The sequence below is a fragment of the Aspergillus luchuensis genome, chromosome 8, assembly GCF_016861625.1.
Source record: "Aspergillus luchuensis IFO 4308 DNA, chromosome 8, nearly complete sequence".
Lineage (NCBI taxonomy): Eukaryota > Fungi > Ascomycota > Eurotiomycetes > Eurotiales > Aspergillaceae > Aspergillus > Aspergillus luchuensis.
The window spans coordinates 1,098,547-1,119,745 of record NC_054856.1 but is presented as its reverse complement, the minus strand read 5'-3'; the positions used below and the strand labels follow the sequence as shown (position 1 = coordinate 1,119,745).

General features: G+C 50.0%; 6 protein-coding genes across 6 annotated transcripts; 4 read left to right on the top strand and 2 right to left on the bottom strand.

Moving 5' to 3' along the window:
* Positions 1–781: 781 nt before the first annotated feature.
* Positions 782–2,455, top strand: AKAW2_80400A (putative nucleoside transporter; the record flags this gene model as incomplete). Its single annotated transcript, XM_041681416.1, has 3 exons — positions 782–1,126; positions 1,230–1,911; positions 1,962–2,455. The coding sequence occupies 3 exons, from the start codon at positions 782–784 to the stop codon at positions 2,453–2,455; spliced, it is 1,521 nt and encodes a 506-aa protein (XP_041548361.1).
* A 5,710-nt stretch (positions 2,456–8,165) lies between these two features.
* pakA (mitogen-activated protein kinase kinase kinase kinase STE20) lies at positions 8,166–10,202 on the top strand (the record flags this gene model as incomplete). Its single annotated transcript, XM_041681415.1, has 1 exon — positions 8,166–10,202. The coding sequence occupies one exon, from the start codon at positions 8,166–8,168 to the stop codon at positions 10,200–10,202; it is 2,037 nt and encodes a 678-aa protein (XP_041548360.1).
* Positions 10,203–12,279: 2,077 nt separating this feature from the next.
* On the top strand, positions 12,280–14,605 carry HSE1 (ESCRT-0 subunit protein HSE1; the record flags this gene model as incomplete). The annotated part of the gene is made up of 9 exons (XM_041681414.1): positions 12,280–12,319; positions 12,401–12,450; positions 12,529–12,563; positions 12,627–12,702; positions 12,766–12,864; positions 12,913–13,033; positions 13,083–13,697; positions 13,754–13,960; positions 14,007–14,605. 9 exons carry the CDS (start codon positions 12,280–12,282, stop codon positions 14,603–14,605), a joined length of 1,842 nt encoding a protein of 613 aa, XP_041548359.1.
* Positions 14,606–14,883: 278 nt separating this feature from the next.
* On the bottom strand, positions 14,884–17,342 carry AKAW2_80398S (uncharacterized protein; the record flags this gene model as incomplete). Its single annotated transcript, XM_041681413.1, has 3 exons — positions 14,884–14,929; positions 15,545–17,007; positions 17,073–17,342. 3 exons carry the CDS (start codon positions 17,340–17,342, stop codon positions 14,884–14,886), a joined length of 1,779 nt encoding a protein of 592 aa, XP_041548358.1.
* An 848-nt stretch (positions 17,343–18,190) lies between these two features.
* On the top strand, positions 18,191–19,227 carry AKAW2_80396A (oxidoreductase, short-chain dehydrogenase/reductase family; the record flags this gene model as incomplete). The annotated part of the gene is made up of 4 exons (XM_041681412.1): positions 18,191–18,408; positions 18,492–18,692; positions 18,775–18,926; positions 19,019–19,227. 4 exons carry the CDS (start codon positions 18,191–18,193, stop codon positions 19,225–19,227), a joined length of 780 nt encoding a protein of 259 aa, XP_041548357.1.
* Positions 19,228–19,393: 166 nt separating this feature from the next.
* AKAW2_80395S (beta-ketoacyl reductase) lies at positions 19,394–20,794 on the bottom strand (the record flags this gene model as incomplete). The annotated part of the gene is made up of 3 exons (XM_041681410.1): positions 19,394–19,542; positions 19,605–20,277; positions 20,336–20,794. Coding segments are annotated over 3 exons (1,281 nt in total), but the record flags the coding sequence as incomplete, so codon positions are not given.
* Positions 20,795–21,199: the final 405 nt, after the last annotated feature.

Here is a 21,199-nt window from a genome sequence, read left to right as displayed (position 1 = left end):
AGTATATTAAAACCAAGATAATAACACCATCTACAACTGCGAGCAATTCCTTATAATTCGAGTAGGGAGGAAACATATCACAGTAGTAGTGGTTGACTGCTGCTCTCACCCGAATCCCCTGACCCACTCACTGCAATACAAGCACGCCCGACTAAAGGCTGGGCCGAAGTGGACCAGAAACCTTAACGGAGATATGCTGCTTCGATGGCAACTGTTCGCATGGAGAGAGGAACATGAGGCCCGTCCATGCTTCTCCGGCATGGAAATATAACCCAAAAATCCAGTGGGAACCCTGTTATCAAACCCGAATAGCACTGGAGCAATATAGTCACTTCGGACTTGGCCGAACTCGCCCAGCAATAATCGTTGAGCACCGCGACTTGCGGGAAAAGGTTTTCAAGTGTTATCTGACCATGTCTCGCCCGGTTGGCACTAAAAAGACACGGACTGGGGCAATCTGTGATAAGAAAACCCTGTTCCACAAATAATAGGCCGACCTTCTGTGAGGGCCAAAGATAAAAAAACGACCAATCTGGCACGACTAGCGAGGTCTGCGATACCCCATTCGTCGCCGACTTCAAGCGCAATGGCAATTTTCGCCTACAAATATATTGCAGCCTCGAACACCTGGTTTCTGGGGAAGACGTTGAGCAGAAGAGGTGTCTCGTGAGCCCTTATTTTCTCTCCTCCTTCTCCCTTGCTCTTCTGCCGCTTCTTTCTCCCCGCAATTTCTCCCCCTCCCCCCTTCTCCCCCCCCCCATTGCCCCTCCTCCTCTTCAGGATGGATTTCAAAACCGTTGAGGATGGCAACCCCATCGAACCGAAGCAGGCCACGGCTTTGGTGGAGGAACATGCCCTGGTCAAACCTAGCGGTTTCTTTGCCCGCATCCGCTACTATGAAGAGCTGTTGGATCGGAAAATGGGCGTCGAGTCCCACAGTCTCGACCGAGTCTTGCCCGAAGATCGCAAACCGCCCAACACCCTCGCCATGGCCTTCATCTGGGCCTCGGCCACTATGAACCTCAGTTGTTTCAGTACGGGCTTTATGGGGAAGGAGTTTGGCTTGACCTTAGGGCAGACGATCGCCATTATGATATGCGCGACGTTTCTGGGCGCTGCTCTCACGGTTCGCATACCACTTTCTCTACTCTTATCTCTTTTTCCGCTGCGACGCAATGCTGCGCATTCAGCTTCTGGTCGGTCTAAAGGCTTACATATCGGTTCACTAGGGTTGGTGTGCCACAATGGGCCCCGGCACTGGCCTTCGTCAGGTCGCCATCTCTAGATACTCCTTTGGCTTCTACCCTTCGTCCATCATCGCGGCGCTGAATGTCGTCGAACAGCTGGGTTGGGCCTCTGTCAGTTGCATCACCGGTGGTCAAGCTCTTCGCGCTGTTTCGGACAATCACATCTCCATGGTCGTGGGAGTCGTCATCGTTGCTTGCGTCAGTCTGTGTTTCAGCTTTTTCGGTCTCAGGGCTGTCATGACGATTGAGCAATATATCTGGATGGTTTCCTTCGTCGTCTTCATCATCGTCTATGGTGAAGCGGCTCACCATGCCAGCCTTTCAGATCCCGGGACCGTGTCCGGGTTGACCAAGTCTGGAAACGTTCTGAGCCTGATCAGCGTTATCTACGGCTCGAGTGCATCGTGGTGCTCGATCGTGTCTGACTTTTATGTGCATTACCCGGTCAACACCTCCAAGGTCAAGGTCTTCATCTACACCACCCTGGGTATCTCACTCCCCACTTGTGTCGGAATGTTGCTCGGTGCGTGCATCGCATCGGCTCTGGATGGGAACCCAGAATGGGCTGCTGCCTATGACGAAGGAACCGGAGAGATTTTGCAGACCATCATCTATCCCCGCAAATTTGCTAAATTCCTCTTGGTGCTTTTGGTGCTGTGTGGTAGTAAGTACATCCACTGATTCTAAGTCGTAACCGCTCCTAATCTCATACAGTCGGCATGAACTGCATTGCCATCTATGCCGGATCGCTCTCTGCGCAACTATTCGCCAAACCATTCCAGAAGATCCCCCGAATCATCTGGACGCTACTCGTATTCGCCTGTATTCTTGTCATTGGTATCGCAGGCCGGGACCACCTGCTGACTGTCCTGGATAACTTCCTCTCCCTTTTGGGTTACTGGAACACCTCCTTCTTTGTCATTCTGTTCTGCGAGCATTACTTCTTCCGCAACGGCAACCTGGCCAACTACGACCTCGACGCCTGGAACACGCCGTCGAAACTGCCCGTCGGGTACGCCGGTCTCACGGCGTTCCTGTGCGGTGCGGCCGGATGGATCGTCGGCATGGACGAAACATATTATGTTGGAGCGCTGGCGCGCAAGATCGGTACCGATGGTGGAGACATTGCCAATGAGCTGGCGTTTGTCTTTACCAGCCTATCGTATATTCCCTTGCGGAAGTTGGAGTTGAAGTATGTTGGACGGTAGATTGGCATCACCCACAAAGTACAGAGTACAAACTATGTATACTATAAACGTATTTATCATGACGATGAACGGCAGGCACGATATATATGCAGTGAAATTGCTTAACGCACCATAATAAAACCATTATGATCCCTGTTACATTACCAATAAGCACAAGACCATACAGAAGGCAAAAGCCATAAGCATCAGAACATCTGCAATTCTCTCAACACTCCACTAGAAACTTTTCCATGGAATCAATTAGATAAACAACTAAATACCTGCTGCACCTTGCCTATGTCAAAAACAAGTATCTAGGGGACAACCACAGCAGCAAAGAAGATTCGACTACTACTCCCTGCCAGCATACACACACCTCCAACAACACATCCATCCCCTCCTCCCACACCACCCTCTCACCTCGAACTCAAGTACTACTATATTGTATACAACACGAACAACAACAACTGTAAAATAAACGATAACTCCGTCTCGTAAATAGTACACTATGCTTCCAATTTAGACTTACCGAGAAGCAGTTATTATATTTATATACAAGCCAATGCCACAAAACCTCCCTCCTCACTCTAGTAAAATGAGCGACTGTACTTATCCAGTACTCAATCACCGTTCATGACGCAATGAAAGTCATCTTTATATCCCATCATCCAAGCTACCATAAGCAGTAGTGCATAATACATAGTAATTTAACTTCAATCCTGAAACAATCCCACCCCTTTGCTGGGTAGTTCTCACGACCCCCCACGTGTTTGTTGTACGTTTTGTCTTTCTCTCGTTTCTGGGAGTGTTTCAGAGCTTAACCTAACCACGAATCACAAATAACTAACTACTTTGTACTAATTTGACTGTATTCAGTAACTTCGCCCCGGTTCGTGAAAAGTAAGTAAGTGGGGGGAATGGAAGGTAGAATAGGGTAGTAAGTTTGATCGTCAGTCTGGTTTTTGAGACTGACGATGAAACAACAACACAACAAACTATCTAGCTTTCCTTGGTTTCATTCAAGGCTACGGGTTATACTTTGGTGTTTATCTTTTTGGGGAATGGGATGGGATGGGATGAGATGATGATTTTAGGTACTGATTAAGATTTGGATATTGGGAGGGGTGGGTTAGGATATTACTTTCCTTTGGGGAGTGTGGATTACTTTGTAGCTATTCCATAAGCAGTACAGATACTTAACTATGGGCTGGCTTCAGGTTTCAATCGCAGACTGGATCCCGTGACGTCAGCGATGGCAAGAGGGTGGATTGTGGATTGTGGATTGTTGATTGTTGATTTGGCAGGGCGAACGACGTTTGGCCTTTACCTTGCTTGAATCATTTTTTGAGTGTCCCCACGCTAAAAGCCTCTACGAGTCATTAAATGGATCTGATGGTGTCAATGGCTGAATATGAGGGTTCTTGAGCAAGAGACATGACTGACTGCCTGGAATTTACAAGAGACCTACCTGGCTTCGAGGGGCTATGTCACTGACTTTTAAATGAACCTCAAGAATGAATCGATCTATTGATTGATAAATGGAGCAGTCATACTGATTTGCCATACCAACCACCACCACCACACAATGATCGAAAATGGCAGGATAGTATGCTAGTTAGTATAGTATACTGGTGGCGCAGTGAACCTTGGATATGATGCATCCGGATGGGAATTTCTAGAACATAATCACTATTATCTGATTCGATCGAATTTTCGCACACAAAGGACCGCCATGACATCAGACCACTCACGCACAAACCTGCAACCTCAAGTACGTACTAACATTTTTTGAACGGGCGTTTCATTATTCCAAGCCAAGGTAAAAGAAAAGGAAAAAAAAGACTCAAGGTTCTAGAACTAGGCCTCGACTCATCCCGAGGACGGAAAATGACGGGCATTTGTGCCGATCCCGCGCGCGCGCGCCATGGGGGCAATTTTGAGTAGACTGATCAATCAATTAATCTTATGTTCTATTCAATTGGGATGCGCAGAATATACATTGTATATTTCTTTATCCAGAAAGGGTCAGGTTTCATATATAAATAAGTGATATGTCGAAGTGATATATATCTATCTACTAATCTAGAGTTGTTCAGGCGGATACATCTTTCTTTCTTTTCCCGTATTCATACTGTGGAAGTACTTACTATGCAAAGTGCGGAGTCACTCCGTCTTGACTTCTCCTTCCTCCCCGCTGCAATGGATGAATGGAAGGAACTTATGGAATCCGTTCCGTCAGTTAATTAAATTAATTATGTCATGTCACTTTTTTTTTGTCCTGTAGATGATTAGTTATTGCATTGCTTACGGTGCAAAATTACTACTTGGTCGGTGAAAGAGCTCTTCTAGAACCACCAAGTAAATTCCATCCGGGTTCTCTGCTCGTGGTGACGATTACCAGTCATATAGTACTGTACTACTGTGATGATATGAGATCCGATTTGGACCCTACCATACCATCAGAAGTCTGTCCGAACCCTCAAATTAAGGAGCGAGAGATATAGGACAGGAGAGTTAGGAAATACATGTGTGACTACTATCCTCTCAATTCATCTGCAGGTGCAGGTGCAGGGGTATGTGTGTGTGTCATGTCATGTCATGTCATGATTGAGGAGAGGAGAGGAAAGAGAGAATAATAATAGTTAATGCCTGTCAGTAGTAACTTACATAGTAAGTAAGTCTTTGGCTAATTCCCGTACTTCTCCGTAACCCGGTTCCGGGTCTGAGGGGGAATACACCATAAGCCCTTTCCGCGGTAAGAAGGAGCTGATGTATAGAACGAAACTAAACTACACCGTACCTGCAGAGATTTCAACGGGATCATCAGAGGCTAAAAGTGAAAAAGGGAAAGCAACATTTGATCCATGATGATCAGCTGGAAAGTTACTCCATAATTCATATCCAAAGGTATACTTGTTAAGTAAGTACTTACTCCTTGTAGATAGGTCCGAGTGTAGTAGATTTAGCTTTTGTTTTTGTTTTGTTTTGATTTCTTTCAGACCCTTATTTTTATTTATTATCGCTAATTGTTGCTGATGCTTTTTGACCCGGGAATTCATTTACAAGCGCAGCTCTGAATTACGACTACTGAATCCCACTCAGACGGAGAGAGATAAGTCGATGCTCGATAGATAGAACTAGCTCCGGGAAGCGAAAAAGAAGAAAAGATACGAGGAGATGATACGTAGGAGGCAACTGTAGCGGAATTCGAATCTCTAAAAGAGAAAGCAAGCGATGACGCTACACGGACTCCAGATCAATAATGAAGCTAAATATTGGTGGCTTGCCCTGGACCATGGAAACGTATCCACCGTGTTATGGAATAATTAAAATTGAGGGTAGGATTTAATTCCTATTAATTCCATTATGGAAGAAGGAAAAAAGAAAAAAGGAAGAAAGAAAGGAAAAAAGAAGAGGGTTGGGTGCGGCACAAGTCGGTTGGAACCTAGTCTTTTCTTCGCCCGCCCCGCTCGGCCTAGCGTGGCACTAAGGCCGCCCTTCCAGGTGTCTAACCAAAGTTGCTGTTCTGCTGGTGCTGATGCTGCTGGTGGTGCTGCTTTTTGGCTTGCTCAGAGAAAAACACTCGGCTGTCTCCATCAGTGAAAAAGCGAGTAAGTGAAGTACTAAGGTAAATGAAGTACTAATGTGTGTACAGCAGTTCGTGTGTTGATTGATTGACCACGTCACCCCCTAATAGGATATTTCCTACTATTTTTGTCTATCCTCCTATTTCGCACTCTGGGGAATGTGGAATTTCCCTCCTTTTATTTATTTATTTTATTTTTTTCCTGCTTCCTACTTCCTGTACACCCTCCTATTTTCATATCTCTGAACTCGGTCATCTCCTTGGAATCTGTCTCATATCCGAGGTGTCGAAAGAGAATTGAAGAAGGAAAGCGGAAAACCGGTGGAACCCATCCTTCCGAGAAAGGAAAGGTATCTGTTCGCGATCCACCCGCCAACGGGACGCAAACTGGGGTCAAGGACGTGTCTAGAATTTTTTTCTTTGCCTAATCGGACCTACGGTATCTGAGACAGATGATGGACGCGCGCTGAGCTGCCAGAAAAGTATTTCCATCTTCGGGTTGGAAGGAGAGGAACACAAACAAAAAAGTACGGGAACAATCTCCTCCAATGAGCCCCATCCCCGGAAGAATATTACTTTGAACTTACAGTAAATCGAATCCATCAGGGAATGTTTGGAAGATTCTTTGCGATTATCCATCTAGAATCTATCTATCTACATAGCTATTAACTTGGGAGGGTTTGCGTCTTTAATTATTGTTGGACAATTGGGGGAAAACGGAAAGGCAGAAAATAGGCACCCGAAACATTTCTCTTCTGGGATTTTTGCTTGCTTTGGTAATTGGACTGGGATGGTGTTGACCGCCCGATTGACAACCTCCCAGTTCGATTATCTCTTCTTCTTTTCTCTTGTCACTGCGAGTGTATCTAATCTGTATCTAGATGCTTACGGTAAGTTAATACTTTTGTAGGGATTATACTTACGTAGTAGTACTCGCAGTCCTCAATAACTGCAGCTCGAGTCCCGACTTTACCATACCCAAACCAAATTGACAGTAAATTACTCACTGCTAAGCCCAAACGATATTAAATGGTCCCCATCACACACACTCTGTGAGGCCAAGTAAGTCAGTTCAGTGGCTGGGCCCCGTTATTCTAATGGTAGTACCCAGTGTAATAATTGTCGGACTGACTCTCAAAGACGGGCCGTTGTCGAACTGCTGCCACTGGTTCGACCTCCCAAGTTCCCAAGTCCCAGTCCCAGTCCCAGTCCCAAATCTCCCAAACTAAAAAGCACCTGGCTGGGTCCTTCCCCTCTCCCACCTCCTCTTTACTACTACTAAACTACTAGTTACTACTTACTGTACACCGTACTAGTAACAACCTCTCTTCCACACCCCCATGGCAATTCTCCGTGCCTTTTCCCACTTCTTTCTCCATCATCGTTGGTTTCCCAATGACTGTTGCATTATTGCTTTTTTGGCGCCGCAGATCTGTGTGCTGAGCTGTCGGTTATCTGCAGTTTTTCCTGCATCTCAGTGAATCATCATCCTCTCATCTGCTGTCTTGCTTTCTTTTTCCCTTATTATTTTTCCCTCTCAAGTATTATTCCCCCCCCCTTCCCCTCTTTTTGAATTTATTTTATTTTATTTTTCCTTTTTTATTCTGTCACCCCCCCCAAAATTATCCCTCAGAAGAGCCAGTCACCGCCTCTGTTGGTCGAACTCCGTCTTCTCAGTTCTGATCCATCCAGCGGCTCTCCACGTGCTAACCACTGGTTGACGGTAGTCCGCGGCTGCTACTTTCGCGCCCTCCCTTGCGTCGCTCAGGCATTCTGGGTCCCTCTCTCACATCTCCGATTCCTCCGTTCATCCATCAATACTCACCCGGTTGGGGCTATCGATCTGACCGTGCAGCATCACCACCACACCATCAATCCCTCCACCTCCCCCCCTCCCTCCCCATCCCCGCCTAGTGGCCTTGTTCGTCCACCCTATCGTCGAAACGGACGGTAGGGACTACTGCTGCATTGCGCACCGCCTCACCCGGTGGCTTTCTTTCCCCCCTCCCTCCAATCAAACCATTCATCCGCCAGTCGCTCAACCCTGCTGGTGCTGCTGCGCTGCTGCTGCTGCTGCTGCCAGTCGGCCGACCTGTCCCTCCACGCACCCCCCAAAACCCACTCTCCCCCTAAATCTTGCACGTCATGAATCACGATAGTTTCTCTTCCCTAAAATTTCGACGGTCGTCTAGCAAGCTTCACAAGGATCCTCCGAGTTTCAGCTCCCGCATCCTCAAGAGCCAGCAGAGCAACACGTCACTAAAGCGGCACCCTTCAGCGCCCGTCTACCCCCGTTCCTCCACCGGTGGGAGTCGTGAGCACTCGCGGACGAGATCCAACGCCTACGGATCTTCTTCATCCTCCCTCGAGCAGAATAGCGGCGGCCCGTCTCCGGTGCTCGCTGGTAACCAACCTGGATACTTGTCGAACACCAACAACCCCTCCAAATCCCGCCCTCCCCACTCGGGTCGTTTCTCTCTCACCGAGCAAAGCTCAGATGAATTGATCGGACCCCCGTTTGACAGCCGGGGCATGCTCAGTTCATTGCAAGAAAATACCACCGAGACCGTTCCCCAAAAACCCCCAAACCTCCGATCGGCCACCAGCCCCGACTCCCGAGGATTGAGACAGTCTGCCAGCTTCACGGCTCTACAGAACCGGATGGAGACATTCGTGCACAGGAATACTGACAATGATCGCCCGGCGAATCCGAAACGTTTATCCGATGACGGGGGAGGTGGTGTTGGCTCGCGCCCATTTGGCGGGGGCCGGAGCAAGAAGAGCAGTTTCTCCAGCTTCGTCAATAGCATGCTAGGCTCCCCCCGAGGTATCAAGATCTCCGCCCCAGAGAATCCGGTGCACGTTACGCACGTTGGCTATGACAATCAGACCGGTCAGTTCACTGGCCTCCCGAAGGAATGGCAACGGCTGCTGCAGGAAAACGGTATCTCGAAAAAGGAGCAGGAGGAACACCCGCAGACGATGGTCGATATCATGAGGTTCTACGAGAAGAATGCCCAAGGCGATGACGAAGTGTGGCACAAGTTTGACCACGCTTATCCTCAGCCGCAGTCGATGTCCAGCCCCATCTCCGGAGGACAGACTAGTGCTGTCGGTGCCGGGTCCTATGGCCCTACTTCAGCTCGGACGTCTCCTCCGACGAGTCCTCGCTTTCCACAGAACCATGAGGGTAGCTTCGAGAACCCACGTGCGCCGCCTCCTATTCCTCGTGGGCCTTCGGCGGCAACCCCAGCGGTGGGCGGCTTTGTCCCCAATCGAGCACCGCCAAAACCTCCGACCCCTGCCAATATCACACCGGCTCGGCCTGCACCGCAGCCACCAACCGCGGGATCATACAGTGCTGCGCCCGCACGTCCACCCCAGGAGGCCTATTCTCCTCCGCAGTTCGACACGCCTCCCATTCCGGAAACGGAGCCCTTGCAGTCGGAACCTAAGCCTCAGTTGAGCAGGTCGAACTCCAGAGCCAATGGTACGCCCGTACCATGGCCGACCCACAATGTGCCTACGCCCGCTCAATACCAGCAAAAGCAGGAGCAAGCCATGGCCGCAGCCCAGCAGGCGATTGCTACTATTCAACTCGACCGGAGCCGCAGTCAGCGTCAACAACCGCCTACTCGCCAGGAACAGAAGCAAGCTCCGGTCCAGAGCCCACCCCACCATGTCTCCCCGGTGGACGAGGCTGCCCGCGCCGCTCCTGCTGCTCGCCCCCGACAGCGACCTCGCCAGAGTAATGCGATGGATATCAGGTCGCGACTCCTTGCCATCTGTACGCCCGGGGACCCTACTAAACTGTACCACCATCTCAACAAAATCGGCCAGGGTGCGTCTGGTGGTGTTTTTACTGCCTACGAGAACAACACCAACAAGTGTGTTGCTATTAAGCAAATGAACCTGGACTTGCAACCCAAGAAGGATCTGATCATCAATGAGATTCTGGTCATGAAGGACAGCAAGCACAAGAATATTGTCAACTTTTTGGACAGCTACCTCCATGGTCTGGACCTCTGGGTGGTGATGGAATACATGGAGGGTGGCAGTTTGACTGATGTGGTGACTTTCAACATTATGAGCGAGGGGCAAATTGCGGCTGTCTGCAGAGAGGTAAGCTTTATTGCTTCGTCCCATCTATATCGTATCTCTCTGACCTTTACTAGACTTTGAGTGGTTTACAGCACCTTCACTCGAAGGGTGTCATTCACCGTGATATCAAGTCGGACAACATTCTTCTCTCAATGGAGGGAAATATCAAACTAAGTAAGCTGCCTTCATGATGCCTCGAGTGTTCATTTTCTGACGTGATATAGCCGATTTCGGTTTCTGTGCCCAAATCAATGACTCGCATAACAAGCGAAACACTATGGTCGGTACACCGTATTGGATGGCCCCTGAAGTCGTTACTCGAAAGGAGTATGGCCGTAAGGTCGATATCTGGAGTCTGGGTATCATGGCCATCGAGATGATCGAGGGTGAGCCTCCTTATCTCACGGAATCGCCCCTCAGGGCCCTGTATTTGATCGCCACCAACGGCACGCCTACCATCAAAGACGAGCACAACTTGTCGCCGGTCTTCCGTGATTTCCTGCACCTTGCTCTGAAGGTGGATCCTGAGAAGCGAGCTTCGGCGCATGACTTGCTCAAGGTATGTCACATGGACAAATTCCATTATTCATCATTACTGACTGTTCTCGATCAGCATCCTTTTATGTCTCTTTGCGCGCCCCTGAACCATCTCTCGCCCCTCGTCAAGGCCGCGCGGGCCAGCAGAGCCCAGGAAAAAGCTCAAAAGGGAGGCGCCTAAGTGCCGTCACTTTGAACTGTTACTATATACTTCGATGTCTTCTGTCTTCTCTCTCTCAGATACCCATTACCCCCTGATATTTCATATTTGCTGGACAAAGACGCTGGCATTGCATATGGCAGACCCTTGTTCGCAACTTCTCGTGTTGGCGGTTTCGCATCTCCTGTGAATGTCTAGAAGGCGATGACCTCATCCGGATCATGATTTGTCTATCCGTTTTCCTTTTCTTCGCTTGGCTTGATCTTGAGTCGCTGGCCACTTATCACCTGCGAAAATATCCTTCCTTTTTTTATTTTTGACGAGAATTTTTCTCTCTGCAAGATTCATTCTTTCGACGTTGGCTTTTGAGCGAGTGAAGAAGCCTGTACAATCTTCTGGGGCCCTCCGTCCAGCTATTGTCAATATTGTCGTTTGTTGAGTGCTTATTGTTGCCAAGGAGCCGAAGCTCAAGAGGAAGCTTGAAGCTTCATATAATGAACGGGCGCCGGTGGCCGGCGTGGTGATCGGCCCCCATCTTATTGTTACTTGTCTTGCAGCTGTTGGGTTGTTTCCCATCTCCATCTCTTCCAGCGACCGATATTCTTGATGATTTATGAGGCATTTTCCCGACTGTTTTGACGACAAAAAAGAACAAAAGTGTGGAGCTTTTGTCTGTCTTGTTCTTGAGTTGACGATTATTATTTGAGCGGTTACATTGATATAGAGGGATCTTTAAGTGCCATGGGGCTATTGCTTATGGGTGAGGGATGGTCATGATTCATATTCTTTGTTATTTACATCGTGAAGACCACGATGTGACTTTTATTACCTTTCGATCAATCATCAGGAATCACCCGGGGTATATCTTTATCACAGTCACTACCGAGTAGTTGTTTCAAGTAGAATGTAGAATATAGAAAATCGTCATTGCCTGCCAACTTCCATAAAAGGCAGTGCCCCACTAGTCCAGAAAGGGGCGGGTCTCGCTTAATCGGGCGTAGCGCGGCCAGTCAGCGTCAGAGGCGCTGCTCTCCGTCGGCGCGATCACCTGCTGAGCATCAGGTGGCAGCCTGTCTTTCCCTTTCTCCTTGACTATCCACTTGCTATCTCTCCTCCCTGTCCTTCGTTGTGGTCCGATAACAAGTCCTGGTGGAATTCCCCGTCTCCAAGGGAATCTTAACCCGCGAGCGCCTCAATTGATCCCGACCTCGTTTACTTCGGCTCCCGCTGACCGCAGTGTCCCCCGCATCGGGTGTCATCTCGCGGCCTGGAAACAGTTGAACCATCGATCCTAACAACAAGGACAACCGTACTTGCATTACTCGAGCAGTTTCCTTGGACATACCGTATCTTGTGTCTGTCTGCCATACAGCAGTTTCTGAAACAACTCGTTCGCGTGAAATAATAGTCCGAGTTGCAACGCAGTGATTGTCCCGGGCGCTCGGAGACATAACCCCCGTGATGTTTCGCGCACAGCAAAACGCCTTTGACGATGCAGTCGGTATGAGATGGCCCTTCTCTATTGCACATTGTGCAGCTCTATCATCCTCTACGTGCTGCTAATCTGAGTGTTCTGGTATAGCCAAGGCGACCGACGAGAACCTGACTTCCGAGAACTGGGAATACATCCTGGTACGCAAACCCACGATCGATTAACCTACCGTTCACTGGCCGAATGATATATGTCTGACTGGAGCTCTTGGTGTCTAGGATGTCTGCGATAAAGTTGGTGCTGAGGAGTCAGGGTATGCTTCGCCGTTGGTTGTCCTTTCCGGTGCACGTCATTCTGACAATAGATTTGTTTCTAGAGCGAAAGATGCCGTCGCTGCTATGATTAAGAGACTTGCGCACAGAAACGCCAATGTGCAGCTTTATACTTTGGAGGTTCGTGCTGGATACTGTGGCATCTCCGGGCTTGGGGGCTTACGTGTACTGATACGGCTATAGTTGGCGAACGCCCTCGCTCAGAACTGCGGTCCCAAGATTCATCGCGAGCTTGCCTCTAGGAGCTTCACCGATGCTCTGCTACGTCTAGCGAATGATAGAGTGAGTTGGGCTTCTACCGACGAAGAGCATCGCACTTATACCGAGCAGAACACCCATCAACAGGTCAAGTCGAAGATCCTAGAACGCATGCAGGAATGGACGGAGATGTTCGCCAGTAACCCGGATTTCGGAATCATGGAACAAGCTTACATGAAGCTGAAGACTCAGAGTAAGTGCTTTAGCAGTTATGGATAGTGGAGAGAAGCTCACTATTTTAGACCCGAACCTGCAGCCTCCGTCGAAGCCCGGAAAGCGGGAAATCACCGATTCAGATCGCCAAAAGGAAGAGGAGGAGCTGCAAATGGCCCTTGCACTGTCGATAAGAGAAAAGGCCACGACTGCCCCTGCTCCACAGCCCGAGGCCAGCTCCAGTGCTGCTCCAGTCCACCAAAACCAGACACCTGCTGCCACGTCCCAGGCCGTCCCCTCGGGTACTTCTGCCGCCACAGTCTCGCGCGTGAGAGCCCTGTTCGACTTTCAGCCTTCGGAACCCGGTGAACTGCAGTTCCGCAAGGGAGATGTCATCGCTGTTCTCGAGTCTGTCTACAAGGATTGGTGGAAGGGTTCCTTGAGAGGCCAGACCGGCATCTTTCCCCTTAACTACGTCGAGAAACTTCCAGACCCGACGGTGGAGGAGTTGCAGCGGGAAGCCCAGATGGAAGCCGACGTGTTTGGTCAGATCAAGAACGTGGAGAAGTTGTTGACCCTTCTGAGCACTCGCAGCTCCGAGCTGAATGTGCAGGACAATGAGGAGATCACGGCATTGTACCACTCCACATTGGCCATTCGCCCCAAGCTGATCGAGCTCATTGGGAAGTACTCGCAGAAGAAGGGTAAGATTTCGACACTCCATTAAGTTCTTCCCTTCCTCTCCGCTAACACTTTGCAGACGAGTTCACACAGCTCAATGAAAAGTTCATCAAGGCGCGGAGGGATTACGAGTCTCTGCTGGAGGCGTCCATGGCGCACCCCGCACAACCCCAATATGGCCGACCGGCTCAACCTCCATACGGCTATCCTGGTGCCGCTCCTGTGGGATATCCTCAAGGTCCGCCACAGGCTGATCCTCAACGCTACTTCAGCCCCCGTCCTCAAGGTGAGTACCGCATGGACACCCTCGCAGCTTGTCTAACATCTAGCAGAATCACAAGCCCCTCCGGCCAATGCGCCTGCATTCTACAGCGCAGACCAAGCGCACCCATACCCTCCCACTTCACAATCGCCCGATCCCCGTCAGACACCACCCGCTGGCGCCCCGTATCAGCAGCCACAGCAGCCGCCGCCGCAGCAGCGCCAGCCCTCCTCGGAGTCCTACCAGCCCGTGTACCACCGTCCGGAATCCACATACGAGAATCCCCAAGAACTCGGCACATCTGTCTACGATTCCCCGGTTGAGCATCCCGCCAGCCAGAGACCACCATACCCCGGCGCCGTGCAGGTCCCCGCCGCAGTGCAGCAGCATTTCCAACAGCAACAGCAGCCGCAACAGCAACAACAACAACCGCACCCGGAATACCCTGCTTCAGGCTACGCTCCTGAAGACGCCTCCAGACCCCCTCCTGCCCACCAAGCACAGCCTCCCTACCCTTCACACCAACCGCCGCCTATGCACCAGCCCCCGCCTGTCCCAGGTACATCCACAACGCCAACACCCTATCCTGCTTTGAACGTCGGAGGCGGATACCAGGCGTATAACCCGTCTCAAACGGACGTATCTAACCCCGCGTCATTCTACCGGTGATTTTGTACCATTTCTTAAGGCATGATGTAGTAGTTAGTGGTCCTAGGCAGATGTTGTTGAATTGATATCCTTTACGCATTTCATTGATTGGGATGTGCTTGATTTATAGGGCTTCTTATTCTCTCTCTTTTACCCTGGCCTGATAGTAATTACGTTTGTTGTAGGTGTACTTAGCGCAGCTAGCTACTATCTGCGTGCTATTGCTGCCTTCATTGAGAACGAATGAATCCGAGAGAAATAACTAGCTGATAATTCCAATATGAAGAATGAAGACAAAGTTACCGGAACCTCGTACATCCGACCAGGTAGGTAATGCAAACGCAACTAATTTCTCAATTCAATGAATTGCATTAACTTGTCACTAAGTAAGTAAAGTCGGTGACACACATTATCTGAGATACTCTCTCATACATTTCAATTTTCTTCCCCATCAATGTTTCATCGCATCTCATCTTATCCCCGTTAGTTTGAAAAGAAATCAGTCATCTCATCATCCACCTACCTCAACTCTCACTCTCATTCATCAGAGAAGGTTTTCATCATGGCTCGTACATTCGTTAAGAAGAAAAAGAGAAAAAAAAGAAGTAACTCCATCCCGGGGTATACTCGCACAGGAGAAATGAAAAAAAAAAAATGAAAAATAAAAGAAAGAAACATGACCTAAACACCGCCGACGCCATCCATCAGCTCACTTTTTTTTTTCCCCTCTTTTCACATACTTTTTATAATGAAAGCAGAAAAGAACACAAACATTAAAGAAAACAAGGGGAAAAACACTTGAATACACAAGAAAAGAACAAACAAACGGGGAAATACAGGGAGAACAAAAAGCGAAAACAGATTAAACGCACAAAATCAGAAAAGCAAGGTGAGAAACATTCAACTCGAATCAGATGTCAGTGTGAGAGAAAGATAGAAAGAGGCAGCTAAAGCTCATACCCCTTGGTCATAGTCATAGCTCTCTCACAAACTCTGAAGCGAGCCTCAAAACCACCCCAGAAGTTGAACGCATTCCAAGGGGCCGCCACTCTCACGGTTTCGCCAGTCCACTTGAAGACCTCAATGGGGAGCATCTCGCCCTTCTCACTCCTGCGCGAAGTCATATACTTCGGACCGACGATATAACCGCGGCCGTAGGCAAGACCATATCCCACGGCTTTCTCATCGTCGTCGCTTCGCTCAGGGTCGACGTTGAAGTCAATGTACCCGACCTGCTCGTTGTGTTCGTCGACCTGGTTCAGGCCGTTGCAGGTACCAGCATACTGGAGGTAGACGCGCCACTTGACATTGTCGTTTCTGAACCGGTGGACGGTCAGGCGTGGAACCTTCTCCCAATCATCGTCATCATCATCACTATCGGACTCGGGAGTGTCATGCTGAGTAGTGCCTTTCTTGTCCAGCACTCTGCGCATCTGGTCGACTTTGTCGCAGTCCAGAGCGAGGATCATAGCTCCCTGCAGTTTTCCGAGAGAGAAGGTGGCGCGCGCGGCGGGATCGTTGCGACGGGGTGCGTTGATGTCGAGTGAGAAGTCCTCGTAGCCCCAGGGGTCGATGACGTTGCAGCGGATGACATATTGCCCTTGGAGGTTGCCCAATCTCAATGGAGTGATGTTATTGGGGTTCACGAGCTGCTTGAACAGGTTGTGGCGACTGAGCTTGGTCTGCCACACCTGAGCGATGATAGTATCGTCATACAACTTCTCGTTCATACCGGCGGCGTGGATCTTGGCGACTACACCGGTGAGTTTTTCGGCGTGCTCGCTCCAGGTCAGAAGTGTCCAGGTACCGCCGCGGCCCGGGGTAGTGGCGATCAAGAGACCGTTGATATTGGCCACGGCTTTTCTGAGTTTCTCACGCACGTCGAAATACAGCTGTGGCATGAGCTGCACGGGCTCCAGGGTTCTGTCATGAGCGGGGACACCCATCTCAAAGGGGTAGTCAAGCGAGAGGAAGTACTTCTTCAGGAAGCGGCGGTAGTCAAAGTTCGCCTCGAAGGTCGGCACATATTCCTTGATGTGTTTGTCTGCCAGACTGGCGAAGCCTGCATCCAAGCCTTCTTCGAAGCTCTCTGCCCATCCGATGACAGTGGCCGGGTGACTGATCTGGAAGCTCAGACCGGCGATGGAAAGAGCAATGCTCACGAACTGCTGGTTGTACACGTTGTGCAAGACAATGGCCTTTGACTGCTTGCTCTTGTCGGGCACTCCGTCTTCCTTGTTGAGGAAGTACTTGGCCATGAAGAGAGAAGGGTCGAACAGAGCTTCGTCGGAGGGAGTGACCTGACGAGCGAACTTCTTCACCCGCCAGTCAGCCTTTTGCTGCTGATAGTCCTCCTGCACGGCTTGGTACATGTCGTACAAGGTTTTCTCGAGGAGGAGGACCGAAGGCGAGTCATATTTGCACTGGTTCGTCTTTGGTCAGCTTTTGTTTTTAAGGGTTGAGGATGAAGATGAAGGGGAGTGTTTACGTGTCCGTCTCTGTATTCTTTCTCAAGCAGAGCCAACAGCTGAGCAACAGTATTAGAAGGCTCATAGGGGATGCCGAAATGCTGAAGCTGGGCAGCTATCCAACGCTTCACAGGCCGTCTGCTGGGTGCAGTGACCGGTTTCACGGGGAAGAGCGTGTTCAGGATCGATGATGAGGCTCTGGGGATACTGGCTACGGTGACTCCATAGTCATCGTAGGTGTATGGGCCGTATTTCACGAAGGAGGGACGTTGAGGGAATGCACTATCCATGATGATTGACTATCTGTATGCCAATGATGGATAGGGAGATAGTATATGATGGAAGTGTATGCAGAAAGCGAGATGAGAAATGAGATGAAAGATGAGATGATTCGAGGTTTCACCTTGTAGAAGAAGATGATGAAGAGGTAGAAGGTGTTGTGTTTGTGCGAGAAAGATAAGGCCCTCACTACCAGTTGTATACAACGCGTTGACAAGCGAGACGCGTTGCCTCTTCTGGGACATCAGTGGATTTTTTATTCACGCAGCTGGCACTACGCCACGTGATGGCTACTGTTTCTTATGAGGGGGATTTGGCTGCAGGGAACATGTGCTGTGTTAGTGGCTGTGTGAGATTGAGTATTTTACAAAGATTCTAGTGAAGCAGACGACTTTAGTAGTGTAAAGTGTGCTGGGATGAACATTCTATAACTGAGTCTCGGCGTAGGGCTACTTGAAGTATAACTGCAGTTCTGTATACAAACTAATGGTGTTGACGGTAGCAGTGATCACATCTTGCGCACAACATGCACAAACTAGACTAACAGCAGAATTCCGTAGAGTTCTATATCTCCGTTATCATCTAAAATGATACTCGATCTCCGACCACTCCCAGATGAAGCTATCCAGAAACCCGAAGAAGTCCGTCCATTCCGGCTTTAAGTTCGGAAGCCGACAGCCACATATACACCCTAATTTAGATCCCCGGAGATCAAGCTTCGGCCCACCAACTCCGCTGTCCGGTTCTACCGATCACTACTACTCGATCTACTGAAGCATATAAAAGCTATGATGATGATGCAGTTCAACGTATCCGATACAAGTTTAACTCAACTCAACTCAATTCAGACCAAAGCACAATGTCCTTCCCATACAAGCACATCCTCGTCATCGGCGCCACCGCCGGCATCGGACGAGCACTCGCATCACGCTTCGTGCAATCCGGAGCCAAAGTCACAGTCGTCGGACGACGCAAAGAGCGCCTCGATGAATTCGTGCAAGAGCATGGCGAAGACAAGGCCAATGCAGTGCAGTTTGATATCAGTGATTTGGATAAGATTCCTGGGTTTGCTGCTGAGTAAGTGCCTACTACGGATACTCTACCTACATATAAACTACGATCATATACAAGAATGACTACTAACCAACCTATCCTTGAAGAATAATGACCAAATCCCCCACAATCGACAGCATCTTCCTCAACGCCGGCATCATGCTCCCAACCGACATGACCGATCCCAAGAAATTCGACCTATCCAGCTTCTACAAGCAAATGCACGTCAACTTTACCAGTTATGTTGCGCTGACGCATGCCTTTTTGCCGTATCTTACCAGGAAACGGGGAGAAACAAGCTTGATATAGTGCGTGCCATTCCACAATCCATCCACAAATATATACTATCAGCGAGGACAGTATATACTAATCAATAATCATCATGTATAGCACCACATCCAACATCGCCATCGTCCCCGCAACCTGGATGCCCGCATACTCTTCCTCGAAAGCCGCCCTGGGCGCCTTCATTCTCTGTCTGCGGGATCAGCTGCGGAAGACCGACGTGAAGGTTATTGAGGTGTCACCGCCGGCGGTGCAATGTGAGTTTAAACCATCCATTCCACACCTATACTAGCCTTTCGTACTTCCATCCGATCTAAGATATATTTCGTCTGACTAACTATCTCTGCAGCCGAACTCCACGACTTCATGGGCGAAGAAGGGCGTAAAGTCGGTATGCCCCTGGAGAGATTCACGGACGAGGCATTCCAGGGCCTAGTGGAAGGAAAGGACGAGATCATTGTGGGAGGTATTGGGCCTAGGGATGTGTTCTTGGATATTGTGGATAAGCGCCGGGCCGCGGCTACCCAATTGGCGAAAATGTTGTTGGGGGATAATTAGATGGTGGATTGCTTGGATTTTGCTTCGATAGACTTGGACATATATATAGTAGTGGCAATCAGCATTTTTGGTTTATTGTGGTGTTTCATAGCAATCACATATTGATAATCCGTCCTATCTAGCCTACTGCAACTTCAATATTGAACAAGGAGCCATTCTACGCAACCTACGTAACAGTAACAAACGAACTCAGCGTGGCAATCTTCTCCGCCAACACTCTCACCGGCTGTGCCCCAATAAACTCAAACGAGGATAACTCTGCGCCCATTTCACGACTGACCCAGTTCTGAACCTCCGCAGCCTTGAGCGAGTCAACTAAAACCCCTACCGTCAGTAAAAGCCTATAACGAAATATATCATCAAGGTATGATACTCACCACCCAATGCCGAAAAAGGCAACTCCAAATCGATAGCCTCCGCCGACGACGCCATCGCCCTGGCCAAATACTCCTGCAGTGCCTGATTCACGACGCGCACCGCCTCGTCCACGGACTCCGCCTTCTTCAACAACGTGCTGGTCTTGGCCACCCCAGCTCCTGCATCCTCATCAGCAACAACCTGAATCCGGTGATCGAATTTGCGATCGAATTGCCACGAAGCTGCCCCGTCGGTGCGTGGTAGCGTGTCTGTTAGTCCGGCGATGACCTGTGCCGGGACTGGGGTGATTTTCTGGACGATCACGCGAAGCAGAGTTTGCACCTCATGTTGCAGAATCTCGGTACCCTCTAGGTGTCGGTATCGCTGGCGTCGCTGTTCGGGCGTTTCGGCTACGTCGCCCAGTCCGCTGGCGTCTGGGACTAGGCCGATGTTGATGCTGTGTCCTGGTAGGTGGTGCTTGCGTCGCCAGGTCATCAGCGCGTCCATGTACCCGTTTCCGGCTGCGTAGTTGGCCTGGCCCATGTTTCCGGTTATGCTGGCTACCGATGACAGTGTCACGAAGAAGTCTAGCGGGGTGGAGGAGAACGCCTCGTGGAGATTCCATGTCCCTTGGATCTTCGGCTCGGTGGATTGCTTCCACGCGTCGAAGTCCATGTGCTCGAACATACCGTCCTGGTAAGAAGATGAGGCTTAGCTTTGAGGAAAGATTGTTGGTTGTGATCTGACTTACCTTGAGAACAGTTGCACATTGTACGATACCACGAATGCGCCAGCGACTTTCTGCAGCTCGGGTCAACAAACCTTGCACCTCAACCCGGCTGGCAGCGTTGCATTGCACAACATCAGCACGCACACCTCGGTCTTGAAGCTCCTTCAGTGCAACCTGCTGTATCTCTCGAACAGCCCCAGAGCGGCTCAAGAAGACGAGATGACGGGCGCCGCAGATGACAAGGGTATCGGCTATTGCAATCCCGAGAGTGCCGAGCCCACCGACCAGGATATAGGTATTCTCCGCAGGCAGAGGGGCAGGATCTGGGAGGGCCGGCACAACTGGCACCTTGCCCGGAGCTTGAAGATCAATGATCACACGGGTACCGCTGTCGCGCGCATGCGCAACAGCATCTGCAATCTGGGAAACAGGGAAAGAAGGATAAGATTGAACACTGGTGAGGGCGTCTGATCCGACAAGATCCACTGCACGATGGAAGTTGGCCTGCAGCTGGCGGGGGGCTTCACGGAGCATCCTTGATAGCCTCACAGAGCTGACACTGCATCCACGGTCAACAAATGTCTGAGGTAGAGCAGCCAGATTCAGCTCCTCGCTGAGATCCACCAGCCTGCCGCTGTAAGCCAAGCAACGCGCCACAAGTCGACTGACAGAACCTCCCAGGCAGCAAACGCTGAGCTCTACCCCCTTGCCCTCGGTCAGCCGTTTGACGGTTGTATCAAGCTCCCTATGGATGGGAATAATTCTCTCATGCAACCTATTATATTTGGAGAGCAAATCCTTGACACCATTCTCGCCATCGACCGCGACGTACACCTGCATGCCAGCAGCCAGAGCACAGTCTATCGTGGCGCGCAAGGTTTGGCT